This window comes from Chaetomium tenue (genome assembly GCF_020726465.1).
Source record: "Chaetomium tenue strain MPI-SDFR-AT-0079 chromosome Unknown F5144scaffold_2, whole genome shotgun sequence".
NCBI classification, from domain to species: domain Eukaryota; kingdom Fungi; phylum Ascomycota; class Sordariomycetes; order Sordariales; family Chaetomiaceae; genus Chaetomium; species Chaetomium tenue.
In genome coordinates, this window is record NW_027117330.1 from 3,207,378 (window position 1) to 3,235,371 (window position 27,994).

General features: G+C 56.7%; 9 protein-coding genes across 9 annotated transcripts; 3 read left to right on the top strand and 6 right to left on the bottom strand.

Annotated features, from left to right (window-relative positions):
• The first annotated feature begins 302 nt into the window (after positions 1 to 302).
• Positions 303 to 2,691, top strand: F5144DRAFT_125126 (uncharacterized protein). Its single transcript, XM_066782246.1, has 4 exons — positions 303 to 905; positions 971 to 1,376; positions 1,437 to 2,333; positions 2,401 to 2,691. The coding sequence occupies exons 1-4, from the start codon at positions 562 to 564 to the stop codon at positions 2,572 to 2,574; spliced, it is 1,821 nt and encodes a 606-aa protein (XP_066646754.1). The 5' UTR covers positions 303 to 561; the 3' UTR covers positions 2,575 to 2,691.
• Positions 2,692 to 2,808: 117 nt separating this feature from the next.
• Positions 2,809 to 3,766, bottom strand: F5144DRAFT_482178 (uncharacterized protein; the record flags this gene model as incomplete). The annotated part of the gene is made up of 2 exons (XM_066785326.1): positions 2,809 to 3,571; positions 3,642 to 3,766. 2 exons carry the CDS (start codon positions 3,764 to 3,766, stop codon positions 2,809 to 2,811), a joined length of 888 nt encoding a protein of 295 aa, XP_066646755.1.
• A 967-nt stretch (positions 3,767 to 4,733) lies between these two features.
• Positions 4,734 to 5,859, bottom strand: F5144DRAFT_506265 (acyl-CoA N-acyltransferase). The gene is made up of 2 exons (XM_066786465.1): positions 5,325 to 5,859; positions 4,734 to 5,267 (listed from the first exon to the last, which is right to left on the bottom strand). The coding sequence occupies exons 1-2, from the start codon at positions 5,602 to 5,604 to the stop codon at positions 4,927 to 4,929; spliced, it is 621 nt and encodes a 206-aa protein (XP_066646756.1). The 5' UTR covers positions 5,605 to 5,859; the 3' UTR covers positions 4,734 to 4,926.
• Positions 5,860 to 6,601: 742 nt separating this feature from the next.
• F5144DRAFT_618796 (OPT oligopeptide transporter protein-domain-containing protein) lies at positions 6,602 to 12,538 on the bottom strand. The gene is made up of 7 exons (XM_066791938.1): positions 12,083 to 12,538; positions 11,824 to 11,952; positions 11,681 to 11,762; positions 9,477 to 11,617; positions 9,247 to 9,340; positions 7,383 to 8,589; positions 6,602 to 7,319 (listed from the first exon to the last, which is right to left on the bottom strand). Exons 1-7 carry the CDS (start codon positions 12,170 to 12,172, stop codon positions 6,641 to 6,643), a joined length of 4,422 nt encoding a protein of 1,473 aa, XP_066646757.1. The 5' UTR covers positions 12,173 to 12,538; the 3' UTR covers positions 6,602 to 6,640.
• A 1,396-nt stretch (positions 12,539 to 13,934) lies between these two features.
• On the top strand, positions 13,935 to 16,034 carry F5144DRAFT_484532 (uncharacterized protein; the record flags this gene model as incomplete). Its single annotated transcript, XM_066785449.1, has 1 exon — positions 13,935 to 16,034. The coding sequence occupies one exon, from the start codon at positions 13,935 to 13,937 to the stop codon at positions 16,032 to 16,034; it is 2,100 nt and encodes a 699-aa protein (XP_066646758.1).
• A 223-nt stretch (positions 16,035 to 16,257) lies between these two features.
• Positions 16,258 to 18,128, bottom strand: F5144DRAFT_125204 (uncharacterized protein). Its single transcript, XM_066782247.1, has 5 exons — positions 17,718 to 18,128; positions 17,620 to 17,656; positions 17,495 to 17,562; positions 17,067 to 17,440; positions 16,258 to 16,985 (listed from the first exon to the last, which is right to left on the bottom strand). Exons 1-5 carry the CDS (start codon positions 17,892 to 17,894, stop codon positions 16,334 to 16,336), a joined length of 1,308 nt encoding a protein of 435 aa, XP_066646759.1. The 5' UTR covers positions 17,895 to 18,128; the 3' UTR covers positions 16,258 to 16,333.
• Positions 18,129 to 19,332: 1,204 nt separating this feature from the next.
• On the bottom strand, positions 19,333 to 20,498 carry F5144DRAFT_590551 (uncharacterized protein; the record flags this gene model as incomplete). The annotated part of the gene is made up of 4 exons (XM_066790164.1): positions 19,333 to 19,466; positions 19,647 to 19,836; positions 19,882 to 19,935; positions 20,406 to 20,498. 4 exons carry the CDS (start codon positions 20,496 to 20,498, stop codon positions 19,333 to 19,335), a joined length of 471 nt encoding a protein of 156 aa, XP_066646760.1.
• Positions 20,499 to 21,332: 834 nt separating this feature from the next.
• Positions 21,333 to 23,099, bottom strand: F5144DRAFT_618799 (SGNH hydrolase-type esterase domain-containing protein). Its single transcript, XM_066791939.1, has 2 exons — positions 22,976 to 23,099; positions 21,333 to 22,914 (listed from the first exon to the last, which is right to left on the bottom strand). Exon 2 carries the CDS (start codon positions 22,608 to 22,610, stop codon positions 21,348 to 21,350), a length of 1,263 nt encoding a protein of 420 aa, XP_066646761.1. The 5' UTR covers positions 22,611 to 22,914; positions 22,976 to 23,099; the 3' UTR covers positions 21,333 to 21,347.
• Positions 23,100 to 24,831: 1,732 nt separating this feature from the next.
• On the top strand, positions 24,832 to 27,715 carry F5144DRAFT_590553 (uncharacterized protein; the record flags this gene model as incomplete). The annotated part of the gene is made up of 7 exons (XM_066790165.1): positions 24,832 to 24,862; positions 24,893 to 25,735; positions 25,919 to 26,007; positions 26,048 to 26,167; positions 26,626 to 26,701; positions 26,868 to 27,174; positions 27,595 to 27,715. The coding sequence occupies 7 exons, from the start codon at positions 24,832 to 24,834 to the stop codon at positions 27,713 to 27,715; spliced, it is 1,587 nt and encodes a 528-aa protein (XP_066646762.1).
• Positions 27,716 to 27,994: the final 279 nt, after the last annotated feature.

Genomic DNA, 27,994 nt, shown 5'->3' on the forward strand with positions numbered 1-27,994 from the left:
AGCCCAGCCATGTTGGTGCAGATGGCAGCTTCTGTTTGAGTGACATCCCTGACAGCAATCTGAATGGCCCCCAAACCTCAAATGCTCAAGGCCCCCAACCCGGCAGTCCGTCCCCACCTCCCGGGGTAACGGCTAATTTGAAAAGCAGGAAGCGGTTAACCGTTTAATGTCAATGCCTGGTCCTTTGCCCAAAAGTGGTTGGCCTGTATGAACAAGCCTGGGATCTGCCCCGTACTCCCCCCAACCGTGTTTGTTTGACTGGTGGTCTTGGAATGGCTCGGGGGAGAATACCCACAAACTCGAGCCGTCCATCTGCAGGAGCTGGAACCAATGGAGATCATTGTCAGCTTGCATACGCACCATTGTGGCTTGGCGAACCTTGCAGAAGACAGGACCACAGTTGGCGGCCCTATTCGACACGCTACCCTATAATGTTGCTGGTATAAAGTCCACCTTCCCTCTCTCCCGTTCTCAGCAGCGCCTTGGTGCCACCGTGGTTGTTTCCCAGGCCGTCTCGTAGTCCTTGTCTTGGTACCCCATACAAAAAGAGACAACGACACCATGAAGAGTTGCATCTTCAGCGTGTTGTACGGCGCGCTTCTTCTGGCTCAGGATGCAATCGCCCAGCAGCCCGAGCCATCCCCAGGTTCTAAATCTTCAGGATGGGTGTTGCGGCGGGAAGGCGGCACGAATTACGAGTGCAAATGTTATCCCGGCGATAACTGCTGGCCCAATGAGGGTCAATGGCAAAAGCTCAACAGCACGGTGGACGGGAACCTCCAGGTCAACACCCCCCCTGGAGCTCCGTGCTACAACACATTTAAGGGACCTTTGGGTGAACTCAAGACGTACGATGAAGCGGAATGCGAGAAGGTGACCTCCAACTGGCCCGACGAGCAATTTCAGTAAGGCCACCTTAACAACACTTTTTCGTAATATTATCATTAACTATCATGCTAATCGTTCCAAGGATTGAGCTGCCCGCCGCTGGTCTCTGGACCTACTTCACTAATGACACATGCCGCCCGACAACAACTCCAACCGACACCTGCACTCTGGGGTACTACCCGGTGCTCGTCATCATGGCCAAAACGTCCGCTCATATTCAGGCCGGAATCAACTTTGCTCAGGAGAACAACCTGCGCTTAATCATCCGCAACACCGGCCATGACTTCCTTGGCCGCAGTGTTGGTTGGGGTTCCCTCGTCATTAACACCCATAGTTTCCAAAATATCAAGTTTTCGGATTCATGGCGTGGAACCTGCGGCTACAACGGTTCTGCCGTGACCGTTGGCGCTGGTGTTCAAGCCTTCGAGGTCCTCAAGCGGGCCAATGCCTTGAACCCTCCCAAGATCATGGTGGCCGGAGAGTGCGCTGTGAGTGGAGCCCACCGACGCTCAGCCTACCACTAGATCCACAACTAACCCCAAACTCAGACAGTTGGCGTTGCGGGCGGCCTCGTCCAAGGCGGCGGCCACGGGCCCCTAACCAACCTCCACGGCTTCCTCGCCGACACAGCCCTGGAGTTCAAAGTGATCACCGCCGACGGCACCCTCAAAACCGCCAGCGCCAAAACCAACCCCGACCTCTTCTGGGCCCTGCGCGGCGGCGGCCCCGCCACCTTCGCCGTCATCCTCGAAGCCACCTACAAAACCTTCCCCGACCCACCCAGCGCGGGCCTCAACCTCGACATCCCCCCCACCGCCACCGCCAACAACCCGACCCTCTTCTGGCAGGCCATCCGCACCTTCCACCGCTACAGCACGCACTTCATCGACCACGACCTGTACGTGTACTACGAACTCGGCACCGCCGGCCAGAACCTGCACGTGCACCCCTTCGTCGGCGTCGGCAAGACGCTCGCCCAGCTACAAGCCGTCCTCCAGCCCCTGTTCGACGACCTCGACGCGCTCGGCGTTAATTACACCACCTCGGGCGCCGCGCAGTACGCTACGTTTTATGGCCTGTACCAGGCCATGTTCGAGGGCGAGGGCGCGGGCAACTCGGCGCTCACGGGCGGGTGGGCGCTGGGCAGAAGGGATGTGGAGGAGAATCATGACGGGGTGGTGGAGGCGTTTAAGAGTGTGTTGGCCGCGGGGTCGTTCATGATCGGGCATATGTGGAGTGCTGGGCGGGGGGTGCCCGAGGGGGAGTGGGGGAAGAGCGCTGTGAATCCGCGGTTTCGGGATGTCGTGGATAAGATTATCACGCTGGTGCCCGTGGCCGGGAACGCGCCGCTGGCGGAGAAGGCTGCTGCGCAGGAGAGGCTGACGAATGTGGTGGATAGGGCGCTGAGGGAGGCCGCGCCGAATGGGTGTGCTTATGTCAATGAGGTGAGTGTGGTGTTGGTTTGGGGGGCTGGCCTCTGGTTAGGAAAGGGTGCTAACTGTGTGGGAATAGGCAGACCCATACGAGCCGAACTGGCAGGAGGCTTTCTGGGGTGACAACTATCCTAGGTTGTTGGAGCTCAGGAAAAAGTATGACCCTAACGGGGTCTTTTATGCCGTTTCGACGCCGGGCACCGAGGACTGGGAGCAAATTGAGACGGGCACTCGCCTCTGTCGGAAGCTTTAAGCGCGGGGTGGGAGAGAATAGCAATGTTGATCGAGAACATGCGTTAATATGCTGGGGCATGACTTTGAGACAGTTGGGTAGGTATTTTGGATCAGCGGGAAGTAGGATGGTTGACAATGGGCTAACCTATTCTGCGCCACAACCATCTCTCACAACCTTGTTAAAGCCTTAATTAGAAGGGAAACTATCTCGACCTCCACCAAGAAGTTTTATCAGGAGTGTCTGGCAACCCTTCTAAGGCCAAAAGCGTCCTCTTACGTCGAGAAACGTCTTCCCCAGTACTAACCCAATCCTGGAGTTCTCGCACACATCGCAAGTAATAATTAGCGGCGGATAGCGTGCGTCGACGTAATTTCGGGACCTCCACTTGAAAGTTGTCTTCCCGAAACTCTTCTCTAGCTTCCCGGTCCCAAAGTCAAACATAACGTTCGCGGTCAAATTCGGCGATTCAATGTCCAGGTTTAATTCCCTGGCTTTGTTGATGGAGATGAAGTTTCCGTCCAGGGACTCAACCACGGAGGCCGTGGTTTGACGCCAGGGAAAGAAGCCGTTTATGTTCTTCACGTAACCGCTCGTGACTGCGACCACATCCTTTTCTTCATATCGTAACGTCTTGTGGTTGAGTGACGGTGGCTCTTGAATGTTGTCAGAACTGAGCACTGGGCTGGTACTGGTTGGGGGATCTGGCGGTTCAGGAGCAGCTTGGCGTGGGGAATGGACGGGATGTGGTGTGGTGGCAAGGCGACGTCGTGCCGACGGGAGTCGCTGGCTGGGATGGTTCTGGACGGAGCTCGAGGGTGAGATTTTAGGAGAAACGGGAATCGTTCCACGTTCATATATACTCCAACCCAGCTCGGTCAAAGCATCCTCCCCCATCAACTCGTGGTCCAGGGAGTCGAATAACGCCTTGCGCTCAGGATGACGGATATGGTTGAGTTGTGTTCGTAAATCTTGCACCGTATTGAGATGGTGTTTTATCACACGTCGTAGTCTGCGTCTGCATTTGGTTCAGAGATTGTCAGCGCTCATGGGCCCTGGCCCTCCTTATGTGAAAGGATTGAACCCACATTTGCTTTTGTAGCTCCTTGTTTGACTCTTCACTCCCGCCATGCATCCTAGTTTCACCCATAACCATGGCCTCGAATTGGGTCGTGGTCATCAACAGATTCAGGCTGGCTTTGACACTCTCCATCTCCGGGTACAACTCTAATATCGACGACTTATTGATAGTCCATTTGATACTGGCCCACAGTATTGATCTGCTTTCCATTTTGGCAACTCGAGCCCGGATAACTCGAAGATGCAGCCTGACAGTTCTTGCCTCACTATCGATGTTGGCGAGTATGTTGCAGCTCCCAATGTGAGCCACAAGGGGAGATTTTGGATGCTCACGACAGTAAGTGGACAAGGTTTGTTCAGCGAGCTCAACCGCGTCTGAAAACGTTCGAACTTGGTTCGCAAAGCGTTCCACCTCGGCGCCAGCCGTACCGGCGTTCATAGCGAACCGGTGCAGTGTTTTGAAGAACCGTCTTCCTGTTCCAGCAAGCTGCACGACAGCTGCCATGCCACCCGCAATCGCTAGAAACTCGGCCATAATTGCTGCTCAAGATGTCGAAAGCTTCTGTGGTTTCCAAAGCAGCGGCGTAATATACGGGTACTTGTTGGAGTTGGCTTCAAATGGTCCAGTCTTCTTGACTCAGATATCAAGGCGGCGGAGATGAACTGGGCATTCGAATATGTACTGTTTGGTGCCATGACCCCTCAGCGTGCGCCACAAATTAACGGGACACTGCCACCAACAAACAACAGCTTCGAATTGTGAGTGGTTAGGTTGACACACCACCATTCGCGTGCAGAATGCACAACTCAAGGCTCTGCTGCAGGTTGCCCCGGAAGAGCCGCGGTTCGCGGCCCATTGGGTGGGCGTGAGTTCTATCAAGAAAAAACCAGCCCTCCTTGCGTCCAATACGCTGTGCAGGGCAGATCAAACTCAGCCCGGGGAATCACCCCCGCATGCAGTCATGGATTACGGGTTAAGACGCGGGATCAGAATCTACCCATGCTGGTTCGTGCATGACGCATGGGTGGGGGATGCCCAACGGCCCGGGTTTACAATTCAACCAAGAGGGAGGTCGGGCCGGTACTAAGGGAGGGAAACGACCAATCTCAGAACTTACTGAGAAATCTGCCTTGTTGAAGAGCAAAAGGCGACTCGGCGAAAGCCAAGGTTTCATAGCCGGTGCGAGCATAATCCAGATACACTAAGCTACCTACGTAGGTGGTACGTTATTCATCGGTGTAAAATCCTCACACTGACCCAACTGGCCATCCACTCCCAAGTCATTCTCCCTTTCATTCCCCTTTTCCCTTCGCAGCTCTCACCATCGAACACTCAACATAACCCTCGTCCAAATAAACAAGCTTCTCCACAATCTCAAACCCAAACCTCTCAAACAATCCTCTCCCCTGAGGCGAAGCCTCCAAGTATGCCTCGACCCCATCCCCGTCCACCTTCTCCACCCCCCACTGCACCAACTTCCTCCCAGTCCCCAGCCCCTTGATCTCCGGCTTCGTAGAGATTAACTCCAAATACCAATGTGCCCGCCCACCCATAAACCGCTCATGCTGCTGAGCCTGCGCGCCAAAATACGCCTTTGCCAACTCCTTATCCCCCACCAACCCCCCCAACACATCTTCCCCCCCTTCTCCCTCCCCCTCATCACCAGCACCCCCAAGCCCCGAAACAGCACTCCGCGCAATCCCCGGCAGCGCGTCCCCCTCCCCCACAAACACCCACTTCGCGAACCCCAACACCTCGCCCGAGGCCGCGTCATCAGCCACTACGAGATGCGTGTTGGCATCCTTGAAGGCGGCGGCGACAATGGCGGTCCAGAAGCCGAGCTCGACCTCGTCCGAGATGGGGGCCATCTGCCGAATGAGCGCGGAGGGTTGGAAGGCGGCGTACGCGATGGCGGCGCAGGGGGTGATGTCGGCGGGGGTGCTGGGGCGGAGGGTGGGTTGGGGTGCCATTTTCTTGGTGATTTAGAGTATGTTGGTGGTGTTTAGTTTGTGCGAGGGTTGTTAGGATGAAATTGAGTGGTGATAGGTTGATATTGGAACTAATAGTTGTGAGGGTAGGCTTGATGGGGAGAAAGACGATGTGTGGGCAGTTGGAGAACGTTGGAGGTTTGCTGAGGTGATTTCTGCGCCCGGAAATTTCATTTCGAGACATACAAGCTCCTTTTATATACCGTCTACCTTCAACATGATAATATAACATCACCCAAGGCTACGCGTAACCCGCTAATGTAAGCGGTGGCTCCATGCTGAGCCCCAGATCTTGGCATCCCAAGACCTCGACCCGCGGACGCCGAACCCGAGAAGGCACAACGTCACCCCGAGGCTCGGAAACTTCCAAGCCAAGTTACCAAAACCGATACCGGGGCCCAGATCCATCTTGAGGTCACGTTAACCCCATGAAGCGCGCGTCTCCAGGGAATGGAGTGGTGCAAGTCCCGGGCGCCGCGGAGCCCGGCCACGGCACCTACCGTACAAATCAGTGCCATAGCCGCGGAAGGGCTGCAAGCCGAACCGCTCCTTCAGGCTCTACTCGGATCTAGGCAAAACAAAAAGTCTCCATGGTACGCAAGTTGCGCCGTCCAACTCGGATCTCCGACTTGGCAGCACCGGGCAAAATGCGAGGAAAACTCGGGGCCCTCGGCAGCCGGGAGACGGTAACATACACCGCTGTCAGCCAGAGCGAAGCAAGACCGCACACGCACACGAAGCAGTTACCAAACTAGTCCCGGGAAAGAAAATCTTGATCTATGACATGCCAAAACCCAAACCCACTCCTCTATGCCGAACCGATTATCACCAACTCCCGCCGAAGCCGTGCGTATCCGTCATCAAGAGGTATCATACATCTTACCCAGCCATGAACAGAGATGCGAACAACCTAGAAGCGAGGTCCCCTGCCCCGACGGAATCCATGATCACCTAACACCACACACATTAGCCCAACCACACACATTAGCCCAACCACACACATACACCCGCTCGACGATCACCGCCTCGCCCGCTTCCGGCTAGGTTCCTCACCATTGTTTCCCGCATCCTCACCGCCCCACTGCGATTGTCGTCTGCGCCCATCAGGGTTGCCGCCACCGCCTCGGCCACCCCTGCCGCCACGACCGCCCCGGCCGCCGCCACGAGCAGGCCTCTCACCACCACCAAACCCACCACCAAGCCCAGCGCCGCCATTCGCATCACCACCAAACTTGTCACCACCAACCCGATCCCCGCCATCCCTCTCCCCCCCACCAAACTTAGTCCCCCCAAATCGATCTCCCGCACCCCCATTCCTCATTCCCCCCCTCGATCCGCCACCCCTACCACCCCCCCTCCCACCAGCACCACCCCTCCCCCCCGTAACCCGGCCCGACCCCGGCGGCCCCCCCCGTATCTCCCCCTTCCCCTCCACAAACAACCCCGGCACGCCCCTCAGACCCATCTTGCCGACGGTCTGGGGCGTGAGGAAGGGGATCTCCTCGCAGCCGAAGGCGGTGGCGAAGCGGTTGGCCAGCTCGACGACGCCGTCGGCCTCGAGCGAGTAGCGGCGCATGAGCGACTTGATGAAGCCCAGGTTGCCGACGTAGGCCTGTTCTTTGGCCTGGAGGGGCACCTTCTCCAGGGCGGCGCGGATGATTTCGGCGGAGGGGTAGGTGGATGCTTTGGGGTGCGCGCTGAGGAAAGGGGGTTAGTGTCTGGTCTGTGTGTGGAGGTGTGGGTTTGGGAGGGGGGCTTACAAAGGACCGTTGTTCTTGATGGGGAAGGCCGGGTTGTTCCGGACGAACCACATCTCCTCGGGCGCGGTGATCATAACAGCCTCGCCGACCTTGCCCGCGCGGCCGGTGCGGCCGACGCGGTGGACATACTGCTCCTTCTCGCTGGGCACGCCGATCTGCACGACCAGGTTGATATCCGGGAAGTCCATGCCGCGGCCGACGACGTCGGACGCGAACAGCAGGCCGCGGTCCGTCTCCTTGAACTCCTCGACGGTGCGCGTCCGCTGCGGCTGCGACATGCGCGACTGCATCTGGAACACGGGCAGCTTCGGCGGCGCGGCGCCCCCCGTGTGGCCGAACACGTGGTACAGCAGGGCGGCGTGGCGCGCCGTCGGGCAGAAGATGATGGCCTTCAGGGACGGGTTGTCGGCGCGCGCGCAGGCGAGCACCGAGTGCACAGTGGGCAGGATGTCGTCGACGGACTCGACGGGGTAGACGGTCTGCGGGACGGTCTCCACTGTGGGCGCCTCGTTCTCATCAATAGTGGAGAGGCGCACGTGGTTCTTGGCCAGCACCATGGGCAGCATCTTCTGGATCTCTGGGGGCACGGTGGCGCTGAAGCACATGCCCTGCCAGTTGGCCTGGGCCTTGGAGGGGATCTGCTGGAGGATCTGGCGAAGCGCGGGCGCGAAGCCGGCGTCAAGCATGCGGTCGGCCTCGTCGAGCACAACGCAGCGGATCTTGGTCAGCCTTTGGCGCGCGGCCGCCTCGCTGAGGTAGTCGATGAGGCGGCCAGGGGTGGCGACTAGGATGGTGGGTTTGCCCTTCAAGAACTTGTCCATGTGCGTCTTGCGTTTGCTCCCGCCCACGGCGATGTGGCATTCCAGGGGCGGGTTGCAGGCGCTCGTCAGCTTGTCACATTCATCGTTGATCTGCTGGGCCAGCTCACGGGTCGGAGCCAGCACCAGGAGACCAACAGATGACCTGTCCAGGTCCTTGACAGAGAGGAGATTCTGCAGCGCGGGCAGGAGGAAGGCGAGGGTCTTGCCGGTGCCAGTCTTGGCCTGCACGAGGCAGTCCTGAGTGAAGTAGGGCAGCTGCAAAACCTGTTTTTGGACGGGTGTCATGTATCTGAAGCCATGGTTCTCGAGTGCCTTGAGTAGCTGCGGTTGCAGCCTGCCCTCGAGTTGCGCATAAGCAACACGAGTATCCTCGCTAGCCATTGTTGCTAGCGTGCGAGTGAGAATTGTTTTGAGTGCTTTGGGATGGTTGCGATGGTTGTGCAGGCGAAACGGAAAGTTTGTGGCGGTCCTGAAAAGGCGCGCCAGGGAAAGCATTGGTGCCTAACAAAGACACGCAGCTTTTTGCGTTTGTTTGAGATGCTGACGGGAACAGCAGGCGCAGCTTTGTAATTCCGTCCGGATGTCTGTGGTTGGCGAAAGAGGCAAGTGAACTGAAACTTCCTTTGAAATTTCAGCTTTGCGTCGCTGACCGCCAACCAGGGGCCCCGGCCAGACGCTAATCGGAAGTGGGGCGAGGCTTGGCTCGCAGGTCGAGCCGTCCAGGAGCGACTTCCTTCGATTCGCTGGGCCATAAATAACTGAGTTCAACTTTTCAAAGACTCGAAGAGAACGGCACACTCGGCCCGGGTTGTCGACATAAAGAAATTGTGATTTTTTATTTTGAGGTCACGTAATGACCAACTAACCGCTCCTCTAGCTAGCTGATACTGGTTCAAACTCAAGATCGGCTTCTTACCGCCCAATATCCGATGCTTGCACGGCAAGTCAGAACTACTCGCACTGTAATAGATGCTCTTCTCGTCGCAAGAGACTCAACAACTCGCTTCAATGGAATTCTCCGATTCTCGGCCCAAAGTACTCACCGTCCGGAAGCACTTTTAAAACACAATCGCCGCTGCCATCACATCCCTCATTGACAATGGTGTTCCCCCACCACTTCAACTCAATCTCGAAGATCTGCAGCGCAAAGAAAATCACGATGCCGCTAAGGGCAATGGCGCAAGAGAATGCGGCCGATGTGACAAAGTTGTACTTTGCACAGGTTAGTTTCTCATTGCCCCTGAGGAATCACCGCAATGTGGGTCTCACGTACCTTGGACCACAACCCCAAATACCGTTTCTTCAGATACAGCCACGAAAAGGCTGCGACGGGGACGGCCGGCCAGAGATAAGTCAGGTTGTACGGCGCCCATGCAAGCGCTCCGCTGATCATGACGACGGGATGTGCGTTGCGAATGATTGGGCTTTTGGGCCACTTCCTGCCCAGCATGTAAAAGAAGGCGACCAGGGCGATCCCGAACGGGAAACCGAGTAGCGTGACGGCATACTGCCCACCGGCGCCCCATATCTTGCGGGGGCCAACGGTGCCCCAAAATACGGCAGCGGTAAAGAAGGTATTTGGGCCCGGGCAGGTGAACCGAAACGGGGCATGGCGGGTGCAGATGTTCTCGATGTGGACCTGGTACTGCAGCACGCCGATGCTGATCAACGTCGACACCAGCGTCGGGACCATCTGCGCCCAGAACGTAAAACGCGGCGGGATCTTGAGATAATGCGCCAGCTTCAAATCTGCGCTGAACGAAATTGCATGGGCACATGTGACGTAGCCGTAAGACTTAAAGAAACACATGGCGATGGCGTTGCCCTCGACCGAGACGCCGCCAATAAACTCCGCCAGCACGTTCAGCGTGACCTGCACGCCCGTCATGGCGGTGATGATGCCGATGGGCACGACAAAGACGAGACACAGCGCGACCCCGTACAGCACCACAAAGGGCGTCGTGTTGGTCGGCCACACGGCGATGCCCACCATGCCCAGCGCGATGGCGATAGCCAGACAGACCATATACCACAGCTCTGGCACCTCCGGGTACGCACGCATGAGACGGTTGTGCACGTCGAGCAGGTTGGCGTCCTCGGTAGCGTTGGTTGCGTCGTCCGCTGAGCCGCCCGGTTGGCGTCTGAGTCGTGCACGCCACTGTTTCAGGGTTCTGCCGACGTCGCGGAACCCGAGCATGATCTCGTGGCGGTGGTAAAGGATGCCGTAGGTGACGGTGGCCGAGTACACGGCGAAGAAAAACATGTACACCACGATGTTGCCGGCGGCGAGGAACGGCGGCGAGTAGGCTTCGTACTTTTTGCCGTCAAAAATGCCCCTCTCATCAATGATGGAGCTGACGTTGTAAAGTTGACCGAAGTGGTCGAACGGCCGGTTCGAGTTGATGGGAAGGTAGGCTGTGTTGAAGGCGTTGGTGTAGTAGACGCCGATGATGATGAACATGGAGAAGAACATGCCGAGGAAGAGGTTGAAGGTCGAAAAGAAGGGCACCATTAGCGGGTCGACGTTGAATGTCCACACGTTCCAGTCGAAACTCGAAAATGGGTTCAGCCCGAGTCCGGTGGAACTCCCCGTGATGTTGGCGAGGTTGATGTTGGTTGGGGCGATCCAGGACATCCAGCTAAAAAAGCTCAATGCGCCAAAGATGTAATTGGGGAACCAGAAGTACACAAACATCAGCCCGAAGGCACAGCAAAAGTACTTTAGACGTGATAGTTTCCAGATGGACTTGAAAGGGCCCGCTACTCTTGCCGTCTCGTTTGATGCGTCGTGAAAGGCCGAGTTGAGGGCAATGGTGACCAGGGAAGTTGGCCAGACGCAATATGCTGGATAGACAAGGAACCGGCGACAAATCCCGGCCAAACCATAGCCGATGAAGTTGGTCGAGAGGGCAATCAGTACTTGGTAGCCCACGCTGACAGCCCATGTCTGGTTGAAGAACTGCGGTAGTACCTGGATCCAAGCAATGTAGTTGGTGTATGGGACGCTCTTAGCCACATTCGACATGATGGTGATAAGCATGTGCTCCTTCTTGTTGAACGAGCCCGGGTTGAGACTGTGGCGGACACCAAACAAAGTGAAGCCAGCATCCGGAAGCATGCGCTCGAACAATTTGCCCATCGGGTAGGCTAGAAGCTGAGGAACGGTCGATATGACAATGATGCTCGGGAGACGCACATCAAAAAAGGAGTTGACGAAGGAAATGCAACAAGCAAAGAATGTTCCAATTACCCAGGCTCGGATGGTCGATACCGGCAAGGACGGGTCGTCATGGTTGTCGACGACGGACCGCACTTCGGCGTAAGGTGAGTTATTCGTGATGAGGGCGGCCTGGGTCTTCATGTCTTCAATGAGACGCTCGTGCTTCTCAGGGCTGTTGAAGACATCTTCATTGTCTTCTCCCACCCCCTGTCAAAAACCTTCCTCCACAAAAAGCATCGAACGGGTTGGGCACGTACGGAGAAACTCGTCGATTTTCTCAATGATTCGAACGGGGAAATTGGGGTCGCGAGAATATTGTTTATGGACTTGTACCATCAGCTAAGTGATAGCGAGGGTCCGTGAGCACTCAGTTCGAGTCTTTGGGAATTCAGCCACCTACGCGCTTCGTGTCGTCGAGAGTGAATCTTCCGGCAGTTTCCTTCGCCTCGATGAAATCCCTCGAAGTGGCGTTGAGCAACTCGCTAGTCTCGCGTAGCTCTGCCGGCAGGTTCTCACCCGAGCTCAACGGCTTCCGTCATGTTCTTCGTTAGCTACATGTAAATCCCCAGAGACTGTAGCCCGGTAAAGGCACACGCCCCCCGCAACAACCAGACCAGAGGTGACGGGAACAACGAATTGATTCAAGCGTGTCAACATACCTCGAGATTATCGACCTGCCCCACATCAACGTCGCTGGTCTGACAAGTCACCGGGTCCTTTATTTCGATCTTCTCGGTTGGGTCTGTCATGGTCGACACATGGAATGAGAGATGGCAATTGGCAAGATATACCAGAACTTCCAGAAGAACCGTGGTGCTGGCTGGGGGTCAGGATGGGCGATTTGGGGATAAAACGATCAAGAGAACAAAAGAGCTACCGCTGGCAGGTTGTGTACGGCGTTGCAGGGTCTCCGTGTTTAAGTGTGTTGCAAGTTGCAACTTCCACCCATTAACCTTCGCTCGTCCGACCTTCGTCTCGATGGCATTTGTTACATGCCGTACGACGACGACGGCGCAGCGAATGTGAGGGTCGGGCACTTATTGCAATCCATCGCGATTTCCCTGTCTCTAGGCGAAAAAGGCCTGTCGCACCGACTCGCACGACATCGGCGCTCCTTCCTCTTGAGTTTCGATGAAAGTTTGGCAAGCGCGTGCGTCCTACCCTGCCCTTGCCACTTGTATTTTTCGAGTCTCGGCAATGCCCCTTTCCCTTACTAAGGCTGCGATCATCAAAATAACGGTCAGCGTTGAGTACAGTACCAAGAGTACTAGTGCGTTCCGGTTGCTTCCATGCTTTCATCTTGGCTCCACATAAAAATAAACCCAGTATCTTCTACGTGACGATCAGCCAGTGACAACCACAGGAACCCTTGAGGAAACGAGGATAAAAATGCAGCTAACTACATGCAACCCATTCAATGTCAACTCGCTTCGCTATCTGGCATTATGTGACTCCACAACCAAGTAACAAGCTTTCCCTTGTCAACTCACTCAGGATACACACGACTTGGCTCCAGTGAGTCCTAAGTACCTTACACCTTGAAGTAACATTTCGCTTGCGTTGATGAAGTGGCCAAGTTCAGGTATCTAAAATTGAACCGAAAATTCCTCATTGTGTACCCTCTTCAATCATGAAGGGTGGCAACACGACGGGGGCAGCCCATTCAAGGGAATCCGATAAATCATTGGTGAAACCTCTCATGCACTGTTGGCTGTTGCACCTGGATTGTATATCGATGCACACGACACCTTGATGTCGATCTCGGCCGTGGTATCTTGAAGTCTGAGTTTGAGACCAGGTCTTCGCCACTTGATTTCACGCTAACCCAATGCGGCACTCCAGACCGAAGCGCGCGGGAGCCATTTTGGGCTATCAATGATCAAGGTGCAACACTCGTTATTTGGATACGAAGTACGAATTGCGGTATTACCTTAGGCTGTGTCATCATCCAGGGCATCCATCCATGGACTCGATAGGCCTTGACTAGGAAACGGCGAGCTGGAGAGGGACTGGGTGAAAACATGGGCATGAGGATGGTAAGGACTAAGGAATGAACCGAATGGACTATGGTTGACCTCGCTCGTCAAGCCATCATCCGAGGCTCCTCCTCGTAAAGAGGTAAACACTTGTATCACGGATTCCCATCTCCTTTTACACTCAGCTGCATGTACTTATCACCACAACCCGGTAGAAGCATTCAAGCTCAATGAGATTGTAGAAGACCATGAAGCCACCAAACTATGATGCTTGGCTTCAATGTTCACTGCTTTATTTCTTTCAATGAGGGTGAGTTGGAGATGCCGGATGCGGGGAATCTGGGAGCAACGACAAAGGCAACTGCACCGATATTTGTGCGTGCTTTATCTGGTCGCGAGTTTTAAGAGCAAAACTTGAGGAAAAAGAGAGCTAGTACCTTACCAACGCGAGCTACCAGCTTACAACTGTACACAATAGTTAAGATATCCAGCCGACTGAGTCTCAACTTGACCTAATTGTCACGAGAAGCCCACCATGGCTCCCCCGCGCCAATACCAGCTGGATATGGTTGCTGAGTTTGGAGACTGGCCAACTCCACCGGCAACAAAGGTGCTGGACCTACCGGACCACCCAAAGTTCATGTTTGGACTCCTTACTGATGACGACCTGTACGACGCAACGGACGGGCAGTATGACTTCGAGATCACGAAGATGGATTCCGCGAGCCGCGAGTTCCTCAAACAAACATACACGCGCATAACTCACCAAGAGCTCGATCTCAATGTTGAGTTCGAGGATGAGATGCTGAAGGGTTGGCAGCATTGCCATAATGGTCTCTGGAAAGTCCGGGAACAGGAGTGGCTAGATGACGAACACATCCACCACCTCGCCGAGCGCCTTATTACCTGGTGTCAGGATCAAGACAGGGCACGCCTGGGCAATCGCAACTCGGAGGACTGGTGGATTATCCCCGACGCCTATCACCTCCGCCTGGCTGGAGATGAAGAGTCACCACCTCTGGGCCACTTCCTCGACGAAGATGTGGAGGAGTACATCGAACTTCACGACAAATTCGACAAGGCCAAGTTCACTGTGCACATGGTGCATCATGTGAATCATTGGGCCGTACTCATCTACCAAACCTCAAACGGCAACACCTTCTACCTTGATTCTATGCCCGCTGGACGGCGTGATCGCAGCGACCTGGCCCTTGAAGGATTCCAGGAATGGCTGGAGGCGTCAGACAAGGACATTCATACAGGGGCGGAGCATGTCTTAGTGCGAGTTCCTAGCCAAGAGGACGCTTGGAGCTGTGGACTGCATGCCGTAGTGAATGCAATGGCATTCCTCCGATACGAGTCACTTGGCTGGGACAAGATTGAAGGTTGGACAAAGACAAAGTCGAGACCGATGCGCAGAGAACTCATCGCCTGTTTGCACCGGCTTATGGGGCTCGACTATATCCCTGGAGAGTCACCCACCGCACCCCGAGTGAGAGATTATCGACAGCCGAGGCCGAAGAGGGCGGCAGCAAAACAGTCCGCCGCCAAGCAGTCGGCGAACAAGAAGGCGGCCACAACAGGTTCTGTCCCCAAGGGGTCGCCGAAGAAGCCTTCCCCCAAGACGCCGACAAAGGAATCTCCAGCCGAAACGGCCACGAAAGGGTCCCCCCGCAAGACAGCACCACCAGACTCCGCCACCAGGGCGACGCGGCAGGCCAAAAGTACTTCACCCCCGCCCTTCGGAGTGCGCGGTGTCCCCTTGGGCCGTGAACTGGTCAACGCAACCCACGCTGAAGCCCAAGCAGCCGCCCTCGTCACCGCCAACCGCCTGGCCGCCTACCTGCAGCGGCAACAGCAAGAATCCGAAGCGAAAGCCGCCCGCCAGGCCCTCCGGAGGCAGGAGTTGGCCAAGAGAGCTGCGCGCCAGGCCATCAGGGCCAGGCAGCGGGATGCATGGGCAGCCGACGCCGCCAAGGTCGGCAAGAAGCCTGTCGGAGGCAGACGCGGCGCCATCAGCCAGGAACCCGTGCCCACCGCCGCCGACCTGCAGCACCAGGAGGACGCAACCAGCGGCACCTCCCGCAGGAAGCGCAAGATCGGCAGCGCCCCGGGCCTCATCGACAACACCCCCGTCTCCACCAAGCGCAGCAGAACCTCGCGCAAGTCCGGTCCCACCACCGCCAACACCACCACATCACCCACAGCCGCAACCGCACCCCCACCAACAAAGCCCAAATCCCCATCAACAACCAAGCCCCCCTCATCTCCGCCCTCATCCAAACGCCGCAGCGCGCGCTCCAACCCGGCCACAACCACAACCGCAACCACACCATCCGCGCGAGCGACAAAGCCGCGATCGGCCCCGACACCGACGACAGCGGTGGGGTCAAGGGACCGCGCGTCAGCCGGCTCGAAGCGCAAGGCTCTGGAGGATGAGCATGGTGGGATGGGGTCGAGGAAGAGGCGGAGGAGTGGGGAGGGGGGTGGGGAGGGAGGTGGTGAGGGTGATGGGGGTGAGGGTGGTGAGGGTGGGAAGAGTGGTAGAGCGGGGAGTGGGGGTCGGGGTGGGGATGGGGGTAGGAGTGGTGGGAGTGGGAGCGGGAGTGGGAGGAGGAAGGCGGGGAGCTTTTAAGGAATTGGGGAGTGGGGGTTGGTTATGTTTGGGCGGGATGGGTGGGTTGGCACGGGAGGCAGGTGTCTCCTTGTACGATTTGAAGATGGGTTTGGGCGGGAGATGGTCTTGTTGTCTTGTTTTGGATTTTCCTTTTTGGTCAATGTAGACAACGCTCGTTGGTTTCAGTTCAGGATAGCTGGGTAGTGGTTTCTCTCTGTACGCGGCAGTATTAAAATGTCTATGTTAACCCTGGGTATCTCTGAAGTATTAAGCGCCTTCGTAAACCTCACACAGTAATCGTATCCCTGATCATATCCTCACAGCATGCCCTTATCAGCCAGCCTCCTGGCGCCCTCCTCCTCCTCCTCCAGCATCCCCGCAAACGACACCTTCTGTGTCACCACCGTCGTCGTCTTGATGCCCTCCCCGCCCGACACAGACACCTCATTAAAGCTGGACGGCTCCCAGCCCGCCACCACACTGACGCTATACCTCTTCCCACCCGGATTCTGCGTCAGCACCCCCTTATCCAACTCCGCAAACTCAATATCGCTCCCCAGCGCACTGCGCGGCAGCGCCGCCTCCTCATCCCCCAACCGCAGCTCCTCGGTGCTATCCGTATCGCGCAGGGTCGAGCCCTTGAACATGGACGCGCGCGCCGCCGAGGACCCCGCGCCAGTGCCGCCGGCCGCGCTGCCCGCGCCGCCGAACGGGGTGCGGCTGGCGCGGGGCCCGCTCTTGGGGCCGCCCGTGCCGACGGAGTGGCCGGCGGACCGCAGCAGGGAGCTGAAGATACGGGGCATGGTCTGGACGAGGACGGGCCGGATGGTGGGCAGGCAGACGGCGATGACGCCGACGGAGAGCTCGAGGAAGGAGAAGGTGGCGGCGTCGACGTTGTCCCAGGTGGGGTCGGTGGATTTGGCGGCGGCGCTGAGGGTTTTGATGCGGTAGATGGAGACGGCGCAAGGGCTAGGGGGAGGGGGTTGTTAGTAAAGGTGTGGCGCGTGGGGGTGGGGGGGGGGGGTTGCGGGACGGGACGTTGGGACTTACAAGATTCCCAGGGTGAAGACGATTAGCAGCATCGCCTTTTGCTTTTTCGGCAGCTGGAGCGAGCTAATGACCGGGATGGGCATCGTGAAGACGGCAAAGTCCGTTACGACGTTGACGCCTGCCATGACGTACCAGATGGTGGCATTGTCGAGGCAGAACCCCTTGACGTTCGGGTCCCAAAAGGCAGCAACGGGCATGCAAACCATGGGCAGGAGGAAGGAGAGCGTAATGGCCCAGCATGTCAGAAAACACAAGCCGACAAGGATGATCTTTTTGAGGATCGTGTTCGAAAAGATGCGCTTGTATTGGAGCAGGATGGAGATCTTGGTCAAGCAGACCGCGACGTTGTACACGGCGATGGAGCTGTAGAAGGACTATCCGTTGTTAATTCCGCAGTCCCAGGGTTAGTTAGGCCAGGGAGCTCGTACTTTCATGTATGGAACGAAATGCTCATCAGGCATCATCCAGATATGGCGGCCAAGGCCATATTTTGACTCTGTCTGTGGTCAGTTGACGCCTTTGTAACACCACCCCACAGTCATTGGGGGCTTACCGAGCCCGATCGCCACCGCTGAAGCCAGGGTTAAGATCTGGGAAATCTCCGTTAGATATGACTGTCCTGCAACTCGTTTGGAGTTCAGCGTCCCGTACCTGTGCTGGCACGATGATGGCATCGTCCAACCCAAAAGACCGGAGGATGACGGCACGAGAATAACACCTCAAAGTGACGGCCAGGGTGGAAAGGATGCTCGCCACGGAGAGGATAGCGATGATTTCGCCGACTCTGGACTCGCCATCCAGGGCGGGATCTGGGCTCGGGCCTGCCATCTCGTTGGCAAGGTTGACGGCGATGGGTTGAAGGCTCCGTAAAATCCGTGAAAATTATGATGCGGATGACTGGGAGCTATATGCACGCTCGCGGGGCCACATGGGGTTGAGCTGCCCTTTAGAGTGTAACTGTCGATCGGGGATCGACGAACCGGTCCCAGCAGTGTGGAGAGTTGACGACACTGCAAGTCTCGTTTCCCGAGGCAGATGGCGAGTGAGCAACGCCGTGTTTGCAGTGCGGAGCCGGCGATCAGCAAACGACCCCTGAGACAAGTGCAGCCATCCTCGAGCCACCACGCGACGAGCAGCGAACTGGCTGGGGGTGATGACCCGATTACAGGGATGGGCTAGGGATGGGCTTTGACAGAAGGGATCAAGGTTTTGCTGTCAACGATTTGGCCCTGACAGTCTGACATCTGACTCGGGTGTCCGAGCACCTAGACTCGCTAGAGCCGGCGATTGGAGTGGCTAAGTGAGGATATTCCCTGCACGAGTCCCCATTGCGGAGCCTGTTAGAGGATGCGTTTCTGTGATACGTCGGAACAGTTTGCAGCATTGTGCAAATTTGCTCGTGTCTAGCCTTGAGCGCGGGCTTGGGCTGAGCCCAATCACGCTTCCCATCATTGTCGTCCAAGCGGCTGGCGACGAGTGCTGAGGCCGGGGATGACCGAGGCAAGCGAGGGTAGAGCGATCATCAACAAAAACGAGGTTCCCGAGGTGGCTTGGTACCCAATAACAAAGTGTCAAACCGGACGCCCAGGACTCGTCCATGTCAGCGGTCCGACCGCCCGACCGGGAACCGGTGTGTTGCAACGGATGGGCTTGCATGCTTGGCAGGTTAAAACGTCTGGGCGTCTGGGGGGATCGCCACACTCACGGTCTCGAGGTTTGGAGGGCAAGGAGGGGTTATCTGACGCACCCCGTACGAGGGCATCCTGTTGTGGATGTCGATGGGGTTCCTGGTGATTGTCTCAGATTCCCAGATTCACACGCGAGCCTGCAAATCGATCAGCAGGGCATGCTGGACAATTGCGACAATCGTTCATGGCAACGTGGACATTAACCGAGGCGGAGACGAGATGCAAATCGTCATGTTGGGAGATCCCAGGAACCACAAATGCCAAGTCGGAATTTTGGTGATCCAAGGGTGATCGACAAAGCCAAAGCGTTAACTGGCTCGACTGGGGAGGTGCCAGGTGGGTGGCAGGTGGAAGGACCAGAGGCCCGCTGAAACCCGCTCTGCCGCTAAGGGTCAAAAAGGAAACGAGATCGGAAACATGAATCGTGCGGGAGGCCCTGCAAAACTTGACTCGACGGTTGTATCGCTCTTTCCCAGAACTGGAAAAAACAGACATGATGGCAGCCTGAGTTTCCGCATGCGGAGGCTTTTCCCTTTTCTCGCAACAGAGAAACTTGGAAGAGCAAAACGCTAGTTATTTCAAGCTATTTGGCAGTCGCCTACGGAACTGTCGGAATTCGATGACATGACGCTCACGACGCCCTGGTTGAGATCGTCTCCGATGTTGCCGCTCGGATAGCCGAGGCCAAATTTCTTGACCTTGAGAAGCGCGACTTACTTGATCCTCGGTGAGCCAGATGTCCAACGCTGCGATGTTGTCCTTCAACTGCTGGATCTTCTGTCCGCGATGCATGCCAAGGAGCGCTGCTTTCCGCGATTGCGATGGCCACGACCGACTTGGTCCCGTGCACGGCAGCAACTTTCGCCAAGGCCTCGCTCATCTCTAACTTCACGACCGCCGCCGAAAGGCCGTAATGTCTCACCAACCTTTTCCCTCTCTTCGACTTCCTCGGCGATCTGGAACTTGCCTACCCCCAGGACCTCCCCGGGAGTGATCGCCATGCCAAATCCCCGAGCCATGGGTATAATCTCGCGCTCCAGATCGCGCACTAGGACGCTCCATTGGCCCGAGCAGACGCTAAACTGCGTATTCCCTTACCCTTTCGCGTATGTGTTGGCGGCGCTCACGATCCACGCCGGGGTGTTGGAGATCCCCGGGTAGAGCAGCTTGAGTCGACGACCCTTCAATGGACGCCGTGTAGTGCAGGTATGTACAGGATGTCGATCCAGGCAGTCTGCAGCCACCGCGGCCGTCGGTGCAAGCTCATGTGCAAGCTGCGGTGCGAGTTGCCGTCGTGGTTCGCCGTTTGGTCTTTTGGCACCCGAGGGTTGGCGGCGTCGTATAGGCCCCGGTCGTACGTGGACTTGGTGGCTACGACGAGGCGCACGGTTGCCTTGCGGTTGGCCATCTACTCGCCCAGTCACACTTCGGACTCCACGTCTTGGTAGGTACTCGCCGTATCGATGAAGTCACCGCCGGGCGGGCTGTGTTAGTAGATGCAAACGGCAAAGAGTCTCGGAGGCCGGGGCCGATGGGCGAACCTCCACATACGCATTGAAAAGCGTAAATGCTCGCTCCTTATCCATCTGATCCGAGTTGGCGTTTCGCGCTTGGCTGGTGCTTCCGACGCCGAGGGCCAGCGGCGAGACACGGATGCCGGCTGTCCTGGGGAGGGGATCTGGAGCCGTCCGACCTGTGTAGGCGGGTCAGGGGGTAGTGGAGGACCGTCGAGGAAGCCGGCCATGTTCGACAATAATGGTCATAGGACGAGTCTGTAGTGTGTACTTGGCGTCAATTGGTGAAGCGGCGGGTGTCTTCTACGGCAGCAGTCCCAACACCACGCATGCCATCTGCCCCGTCCCGTCCCGCACTCGTATACCCCGCGCGGGGGGCTCGGGAGGAGCCGACGTGGCGGAATGATGGGTGTTAGTTGTTGAAAGGTGGACCAGCGCTCTTTCACTGGTGGTTGGCGAAGGCATAATGTATGGTTACACTGAACCGCTTGGCTGGGCTTCTCTCCTATCCGGCGGGCTTCACCCTACAGGGCGGCTATGCACGTCTATTAAGAGCTCCCAAACGGATCCTGGTCTCCCAAGGCCCGTGCGGCATCCTTTTCTGGCTTATAGGCTTAGCATTCGCCGACTGAGGGCGCTTCCCAGTCGCGATAGGCGTGGTTGCAATCAAACCAGGAGAAATACGGACGGCTGGACATATCGGCGTGGCAGGTTGCTGACAGTAAGTGGGATGGGGACATTGGCGCAGCTGGTTTGCAGCGAGAACACGGGGACCAAGGCAGTTCTCGGCACGGCAAGCATTGTTGAACATCGAATATCTAGGTACACAGGTAAATGTACGGCTACAAAGGTTTGAATTGTCAGCCCCCAACACAACCAGTCCTTGCGGCACTAAGCTAGGTACCTATTCAAAGGTGCCTCGACCCATTGTTGGCATTGACGTACTTTCCCCGGTACAGTACATCTTACGACTCTCCCACCCTAACGACTGAGTGGTCTCCTGACCTCGCACAGACAGGCCCGAAGCGACTCCAAACCGACCAGCCGCCTCACCCCTCCCACAACCCCCCCTCTCAAGCTCACCACCCCAACACAGCCTTAATCGCCTCCGCAAGCACCTCCCCCTCCGCCGCATGCGTATCCGCATTCGGATGATAATCACACCCAACCTCACTCCCCTGCGTCGGCCAGTCCACAAAGTGCGCCTTCTCACCCAACGTCTCCACCGCACTCTTCAACGCGCCCATCTGGGTCGTCTTCTGCGCGTCCTCCGCGGTCGGGTAGTAATCACTCAACATAGGCGACCCCACCAAAAAGAAGTGCGCGTCCGGGTAGTGCGTCTGCAGGTCCTGCACGAAGTCCACCAGCCCCGCGGTGTACGTCGGGATGTCGAGGGCCTCGCGCGCGTTGAAGGGGTTGCCGGACGCGTCCCACGAGATGTAGCTGAAGTCGTTGGTGCCGAGGTTGATGACGATGGCGTCGGGGGACCAGGAAGCCGGGTAGGGGTAGCTGTTGTCGGGGTCGGCGGCGCCGTAGCGAGCGTAGAGTTGGGGGATGAGCGGGCTGGTGTCGGGGGTGCCGATGGCGATGTTGCGCACCAGGCCCTTGCCGCTCCAGGCGATCACGTTGTAGTCGGCGTTGAGGGAGGTGGCGGCCAGGGCGCCGTAGGTTTTGGGGTTGTTTTCGACGGCGGCGCTGTTGGCGCAGGGGTTGGTGCCGTCGAGGCCGTAGCCGACGGAGATGGAGTCGCCGATTATTTCGATTTGGCGGGTGGGGATGGTGCTGGCTACGAAAGCGCCGTTGGTGGTGATGGTGCCGAGGAAGATGGTGCCGTATTGGGGCTCGGACCGCTTGCGGAGGGTGACAGTGTGCGTGCCCTGGGAGAGACCGGCGGGTGTGGTGATGCTGGAGCCGAAGTTGGTGATGACGATGGGAGCGCCGCCGTCGACGACGAGGTCCACGCTGTTGGTGCCGCTGACGGAGGCGATGCCAATGGAGGCCGAGGTTCCGGTGAATGTGAAGGAGACGCCGGAGCCCGGCCAGCTCAGCTCCTTGGTGTCTGGGTTGACGCGGCCGACATAGCGAACGCCGGCAGTGCCTGTCGAGGTGGGCGGGGTGGTAGACGTGCTCGAAGCAGGCGGCGAAGGGGTGGTCGACGTCCTCAGAGTGGTCGCAGCAGCGCCGGGCTGGCACTGGCTGTACCAATCATTAACGTATACACAGCTATACGCAGACACGCAGCTGGTAGCACCGGTGTAGCCAATTCCACCACATTGCCCCCAGGCACCGCTCTGAGCGGCGGCACCCCAAGCAAGGACCCCAGCGACGACAAATGACTTCATCTTGGTGGGATTCGAATCAATGCTTGGCGGTTGTCGATGGAAGCAAGAAGGCAAGAGAGAACTCTGCTGGGAGAACCGGGTTCTTTATAGAGCTCGCCCTTGGGTCGATAATAACCCCTGAATACCTAGGCAAGATAGTAGACCAATAGTCCAATACGGAATCTCGCGAAGTGAATCCGAGAACTCTCCACTGTCGACGATTCTCAAGGTCAACAACACCACGGGTTGCGGTAAACCACGAGCCAGCCCCGGACCAAGGGAAATCAGAGGCGACGGAAATAGGCCAGCGTGAACACGACAGCCACTAAGGTTGGTCAGTTTACGAAAGGCGTGATCGACAACCGTTAGAAGGATGGAACCCTTACCGAGAAAACAAGAGCAGTCAAGGCACATCCACTACGGCGGATTGCAAGCACAGGCTATCGTGGTGATTAAAACTGTGTGTCGACCGTCGGATGCACGGGACAGAACGAAATATGAAGTAGCAGTAGGACGACTAGGAGTTTGGGGTGGGGCAAGCTCGCTTCGCTTAGATGCCGCCCAGCGGTCACAACGGTCCGATGCAGGATCTCGGAGGTCCCGGCATCTGTCCCGTAGACTATCCCAGTACCGTAGCCTACTGTCCTACGGACGTTGCTGCGCGGGAAACCTGGTAGGCGGAGCTCGAGGTCGTCCGTTTTGCCCCCACAGCGGCAGTGCCTTGTAAGGGCCAGACTTGTTTTACCGGCGAGCGACGGCGGGTTCCGGAGCTGTTGCCTCCGGACTCAAAACATACAGGCGCCCTGATACCTGAATGTGGACACGGACCCGCGGTGAAGTCGTTGTGTGCTTGAGTTATGACGCCGTGCCTCTCATGACAATGCCGCGCCTTTGTATTTCTCTCCAGCGATCCATCGAATCCAAGCAAAGGCAGGGCGTTGTCGGGCGTGGTACCGGGACGGACTGTTCCGTATATACATACCTACACAGCCTGATTGGGGGCGACTGGAGGGGCTAAAGGAGCCAAGACGAGATTTACTAAGCCGTCAACGCCGTGCCGTCGTCTGCGCGCCATTTTCCCGCCATCCCTTCCCACGCTAGCGAATTCTTTCCTCCACGAATGGCATCTGGCCCTCAGCTACCTTAGTTTTCGAAGTAGCACACAGTCCCCACTTCGGAACTAAAAGGCGATTATTTTCGTGCACAAGTCAATCAACAAATCCTCGTGCTTCTTCGGAGCCTTTTATCCTCGTAAGGTCTTAGGCACTCAGCACGGCATCGAAGACTTTCTTGTGGTCTCCTTGGCGTCGTCAATAGCACAGGGCGCTTCGATGCGAGCCATGCCATCTTCGACGGCCTTCCTCACCTTTGGTTCTCTACTTTCCTTGTCGCCGGTATCTTGTCAAGAGTTCTGGGGAGTCGTTGTCGAGTTTCCTTACCCACAACATACTCGTCACCTCTCACGGGCTTCACGCCGTCATCCTTGTCATTCAGCTGGTCATAGTCAATGCTCCATTGCTGAAACGGCTTTTTCCGCATGAGGCCGACAGCTTCTAGGTCAGGCTTCAGCTCCGGCGGAGCCTCCCGTTCCTCTGGTTGCGGGCATTGGCGGAACAAGGCCAGAAGGGGGTCACAAATCCCGCGGTTTTAGCGCTGATTGATCCAAACATGGCTGCTCGAGGGTTGCTTTGGTCGGTGCCAGGCACGGCTCGGGATCAGATGCCAGAGTTGGTCGGGATACTGGCATCGGCGACTAGAACCAGAGGAAAATTGGCATCACCGTCCAAAAGCCCAGCCCCCGCTGATCACATATGCATAAGTACCTTACCTTACCTTATGCATGGCCAGCGCAAGTTGCAGACATCACAAGCCAATCATGCCATGCAAAAAAACTCGATGAGAAGTCGCGCTCAATGTGTACGAAGAAGACTGGAGCATCTCGGCATGCCGTATTTTTAGAAGGGGTAGTAATGCAAATCGTCCTCTCGTTTAGTCTTCTAGGCACTACTTTCGACCAACTCATCACCCGCGTATCACTTTTATCGTTCTTGTCCCCTCGTCATCTACCTTGTCTGTGAAGTTTTCGCTAAAGGCTGTTTTGCCGTATTCGACCGGGAAGCCAAGACTAGCAGCCTCTGGGAGACACGCGCGAATTCGCATTTTTTCCCAACATTTCATAACATATACCGTGAATACCTAATCACTTGATTTTAAAATTCTCAGGTATCTATCGGTATCGGTCATGGAACAGCTCGAGCTCACGGATTATGGACGTCCCGCTATTACTTCTTCGACTTCTGCAGTACGAGTAGCCGAGGTTCTCCTCATTCAGTCCATCAGTGATGCCGAGGGAACAACGACGGCGCGCTTTTACGCCAACCCGTCGGCGATGTCATTGCCGGGCCCCAAGCTTCCGGAGTACCATCCGAAGTCTCTTGAGTCTCCACCCCCGAAACCTCGAGAGAAAGAAAAAGAAGACCGTAACGAAGGAGGAGTAGGAGGAATGCCATCAGTGGTGACACGAGAGGAAGGAACCCCCGATGGAGCAGAAGAAGAAGGAAGAGGAGGGGAGCCAGCGAAAATAACATATCTAACGCACCGAAACTTCCTGGGGCCTGCCGCCGTGCTTCCCTCGGCCATATCCCTGTCAAAGCCTGAAGTCTCGGGACTTCTTGCTCGTATCCTTATCGTGGTGGGCGATGATACGATTGTGCGCGCACTTAAGCCCTGGATGGTCAAAGACAGGGAAGAAGGAGGAGAGGCCGGGAAAATAGGGTTTCCCAAAGCGGATCTTGAGAGATTTATTAGGGCGCACATACATGCGCATAATGATGGACTACACCAGGAGGAGGAGGATGCTGGTGGGAAGATGCCGGGTCTTGTCAGCGTTATTTCTTGGTGGAGGCGGAGGGTGCAGGATCTCCCCAGTTTTGTCGTGGAGCGAAAGATTGCCGACGGGAGACCTTGGAGCACCGATGACGATTCTACCCCGCTGAACCGCACGTTTGACCGTTATTCCCCCTGGCCGGCTTGTACCCACAGGCCTTATCACCTGCTCTCAACGTCCCAAGAGGGAGGGGTGGCGATCAATGCCGCGCAGGAGTGCATATCTCTATATTGGGCTGCGGTGGACGGCATCCAGACCGGTGAGTCTGGTGCCTACTTCCCCTATACCGTAACGTACCAACGGTTTTGCTGAAATGCTGCAGGTGTGTTGCTCGCTGATATGATACCCCAGTACAAGATCCGTCGCACGAAGAGTGATGGTTTTGGGTTTGAGACTGCGCTGCCGGAGGATCCACGTTTTATATCGTGCTTTCTGGCAACAGTCGTGGATGACGGACAACAACAACGACAACGAGGCAAAAAGGCGGATAAGGAGAGGAAGGTTGCTTCACAGGAGACCATCGATAATATGGTTATGCGAAACTCGCACCCCGGATTTAAGACCCGTCGAGAACGAGGAGGAACCCACGCCGGGGACTCGGCTCTCTCAGTTTGTTAAAGCGCTGGCACAAGTCGAGTCCATACCACATGACTGCCCCCAAAACTTTGTGCAGTCCGTCATCGCGCACATGGTATGCCAAGACCTTTCAGATCTCCTCCGGAGCGTCGGATTGGTTCTCGATTCGATCGAGTTGAGCCTCCACGACGACTACGTTCTCCAGCACGCGATGCCGGCTTGGAGGGCGTTCCTCGGCACGTGGCGGAATATATGTTACCATCAAAGCGAGCTACTCCAACGGCTTTCCCTGATGCCGAATCCAGAAACCGGGGCATCTGCGGCAACTGTCGATCGGGCCCAAAGCCTCTCCCGAGTCAAGATTAAGGTAGGCCGCCTGTCGCAGCGCGTGGAATCCACGTTTCAGTCCCTCATGTCAAGCATCGCCATCGTGGAGAGCAGCAGGGCCATCAGGCAGGCCGAACAGGTCACCAAACTCACCCAGCTTGCCTTCTTCTTTATTCCCCTTAGCTTAGTGGCTGGTGCATTTGGGATGAACATCAACGTGAGTTCTGTCCCTAACCATGTCCTAAGTGCCTATTAACTGATCTCATCACAGGAATTCGAGGGCCAGCTCCTCTGGTGGCACTGGGTGCTGGCGTCCGCAGCTGTAAGCATTGCCACGTACCTAGTACTCTACTGGGGGGACATCTACAACACCATGAAGTCACTACCGAGGCGATCCAAAATCAGGCTGGCATCTATACCGGCTGTAGCAGGTCTCTCCGTCGCGACGTGGGAGCTCTCCTTGAGTTCCTTACCGAGCCCCGCAAAAGGCATCATCAGTGTCTTTGTGATATGGCTTCCTTCCGCGATTTTGCTCCTTTTTGCTTGTTGGAGCTACGTCAGTGCCCGCGAAGTTGTTCTTCAATTATTGGTCGTCTTTACTGTCGGAGGGCTCTGCACCGCGGAATGGAGGCTAGCCGACAGCGTCTTCATTCCGACCTGGGCGAAGGCGGCCGTGGGGCCGCTAATCTTTCTTGTTCCATTCCACCTGGTCGGCGTCGCCAAGTATCTCTGCTACCAAATCCGCAAAACCAAAAGATCCCATGATCCAAAAGTGGCTGACCGGGCGCTCAAGGAGTGTCTTAATCTCATCGCGACTGGCGCAACAACAGGGCTTACCGTTGTTATCTGGGGACTTCGTGCGAGTGCCTTGCCTGTTGGCGTGCAGGTAGGCATATCCTCCGTTTTGCCATGGCTGTTAACAGCTTGCGTGCGCGCTCTTCATGCCTATCCTCGCAAGATAGTGTGGGCCGGCCCGCGGCTCCACGCAATGCGTCTGGTTCACGCAGCTGCGGCTGGGGTTGTGGCTGTAGCTGTGCTTGCTGTCGTGGCATGGAAACTTGATGACAGCGGTGCGCAAACAGCAGTAAAAGCAACAATTGCTCCCCTGCTTTTCTGGCTCCCGGTAGCCGGCATAGATATCGGGTGGAGATTGCATGTTGACAAAATGCCCACCTTCCGTATCGTCTACTTGCTCGTCCCTTTGGTATGGGTCAGTATCGGAGCCTGGAAGATTGGCGACAGTGGGCTCGATGCCGACGTCAAGACCGCCGCGAGGATGTGGACCATCTGGTATGCCCCGGCCGTTGTGTACGGGTACGCGATGAGGTACGTTTGAGCCGTAGCGGTGACGGGATAGTTTATGGTATCACTCGGTGTTCTCCGTAACTGTCACAGAATGACCCAAGAGGCGGCCCGGGGCGGTCGCAGCCGAAGGCGCAGGACGCCGGCAGCCAATCGCTTAAGAACCAATGGGAACAGTTATCACCGGGTTTCAGTGATAACGGACGATTATCACCAGTTGTCAGTGACAACTGAAGATTGTCACCGAGAGGGCGGTGATAGTAGATAGTATATAGTCACTCATTCTGGAGGGCTCTGGGAGTTCTCCAGTTAG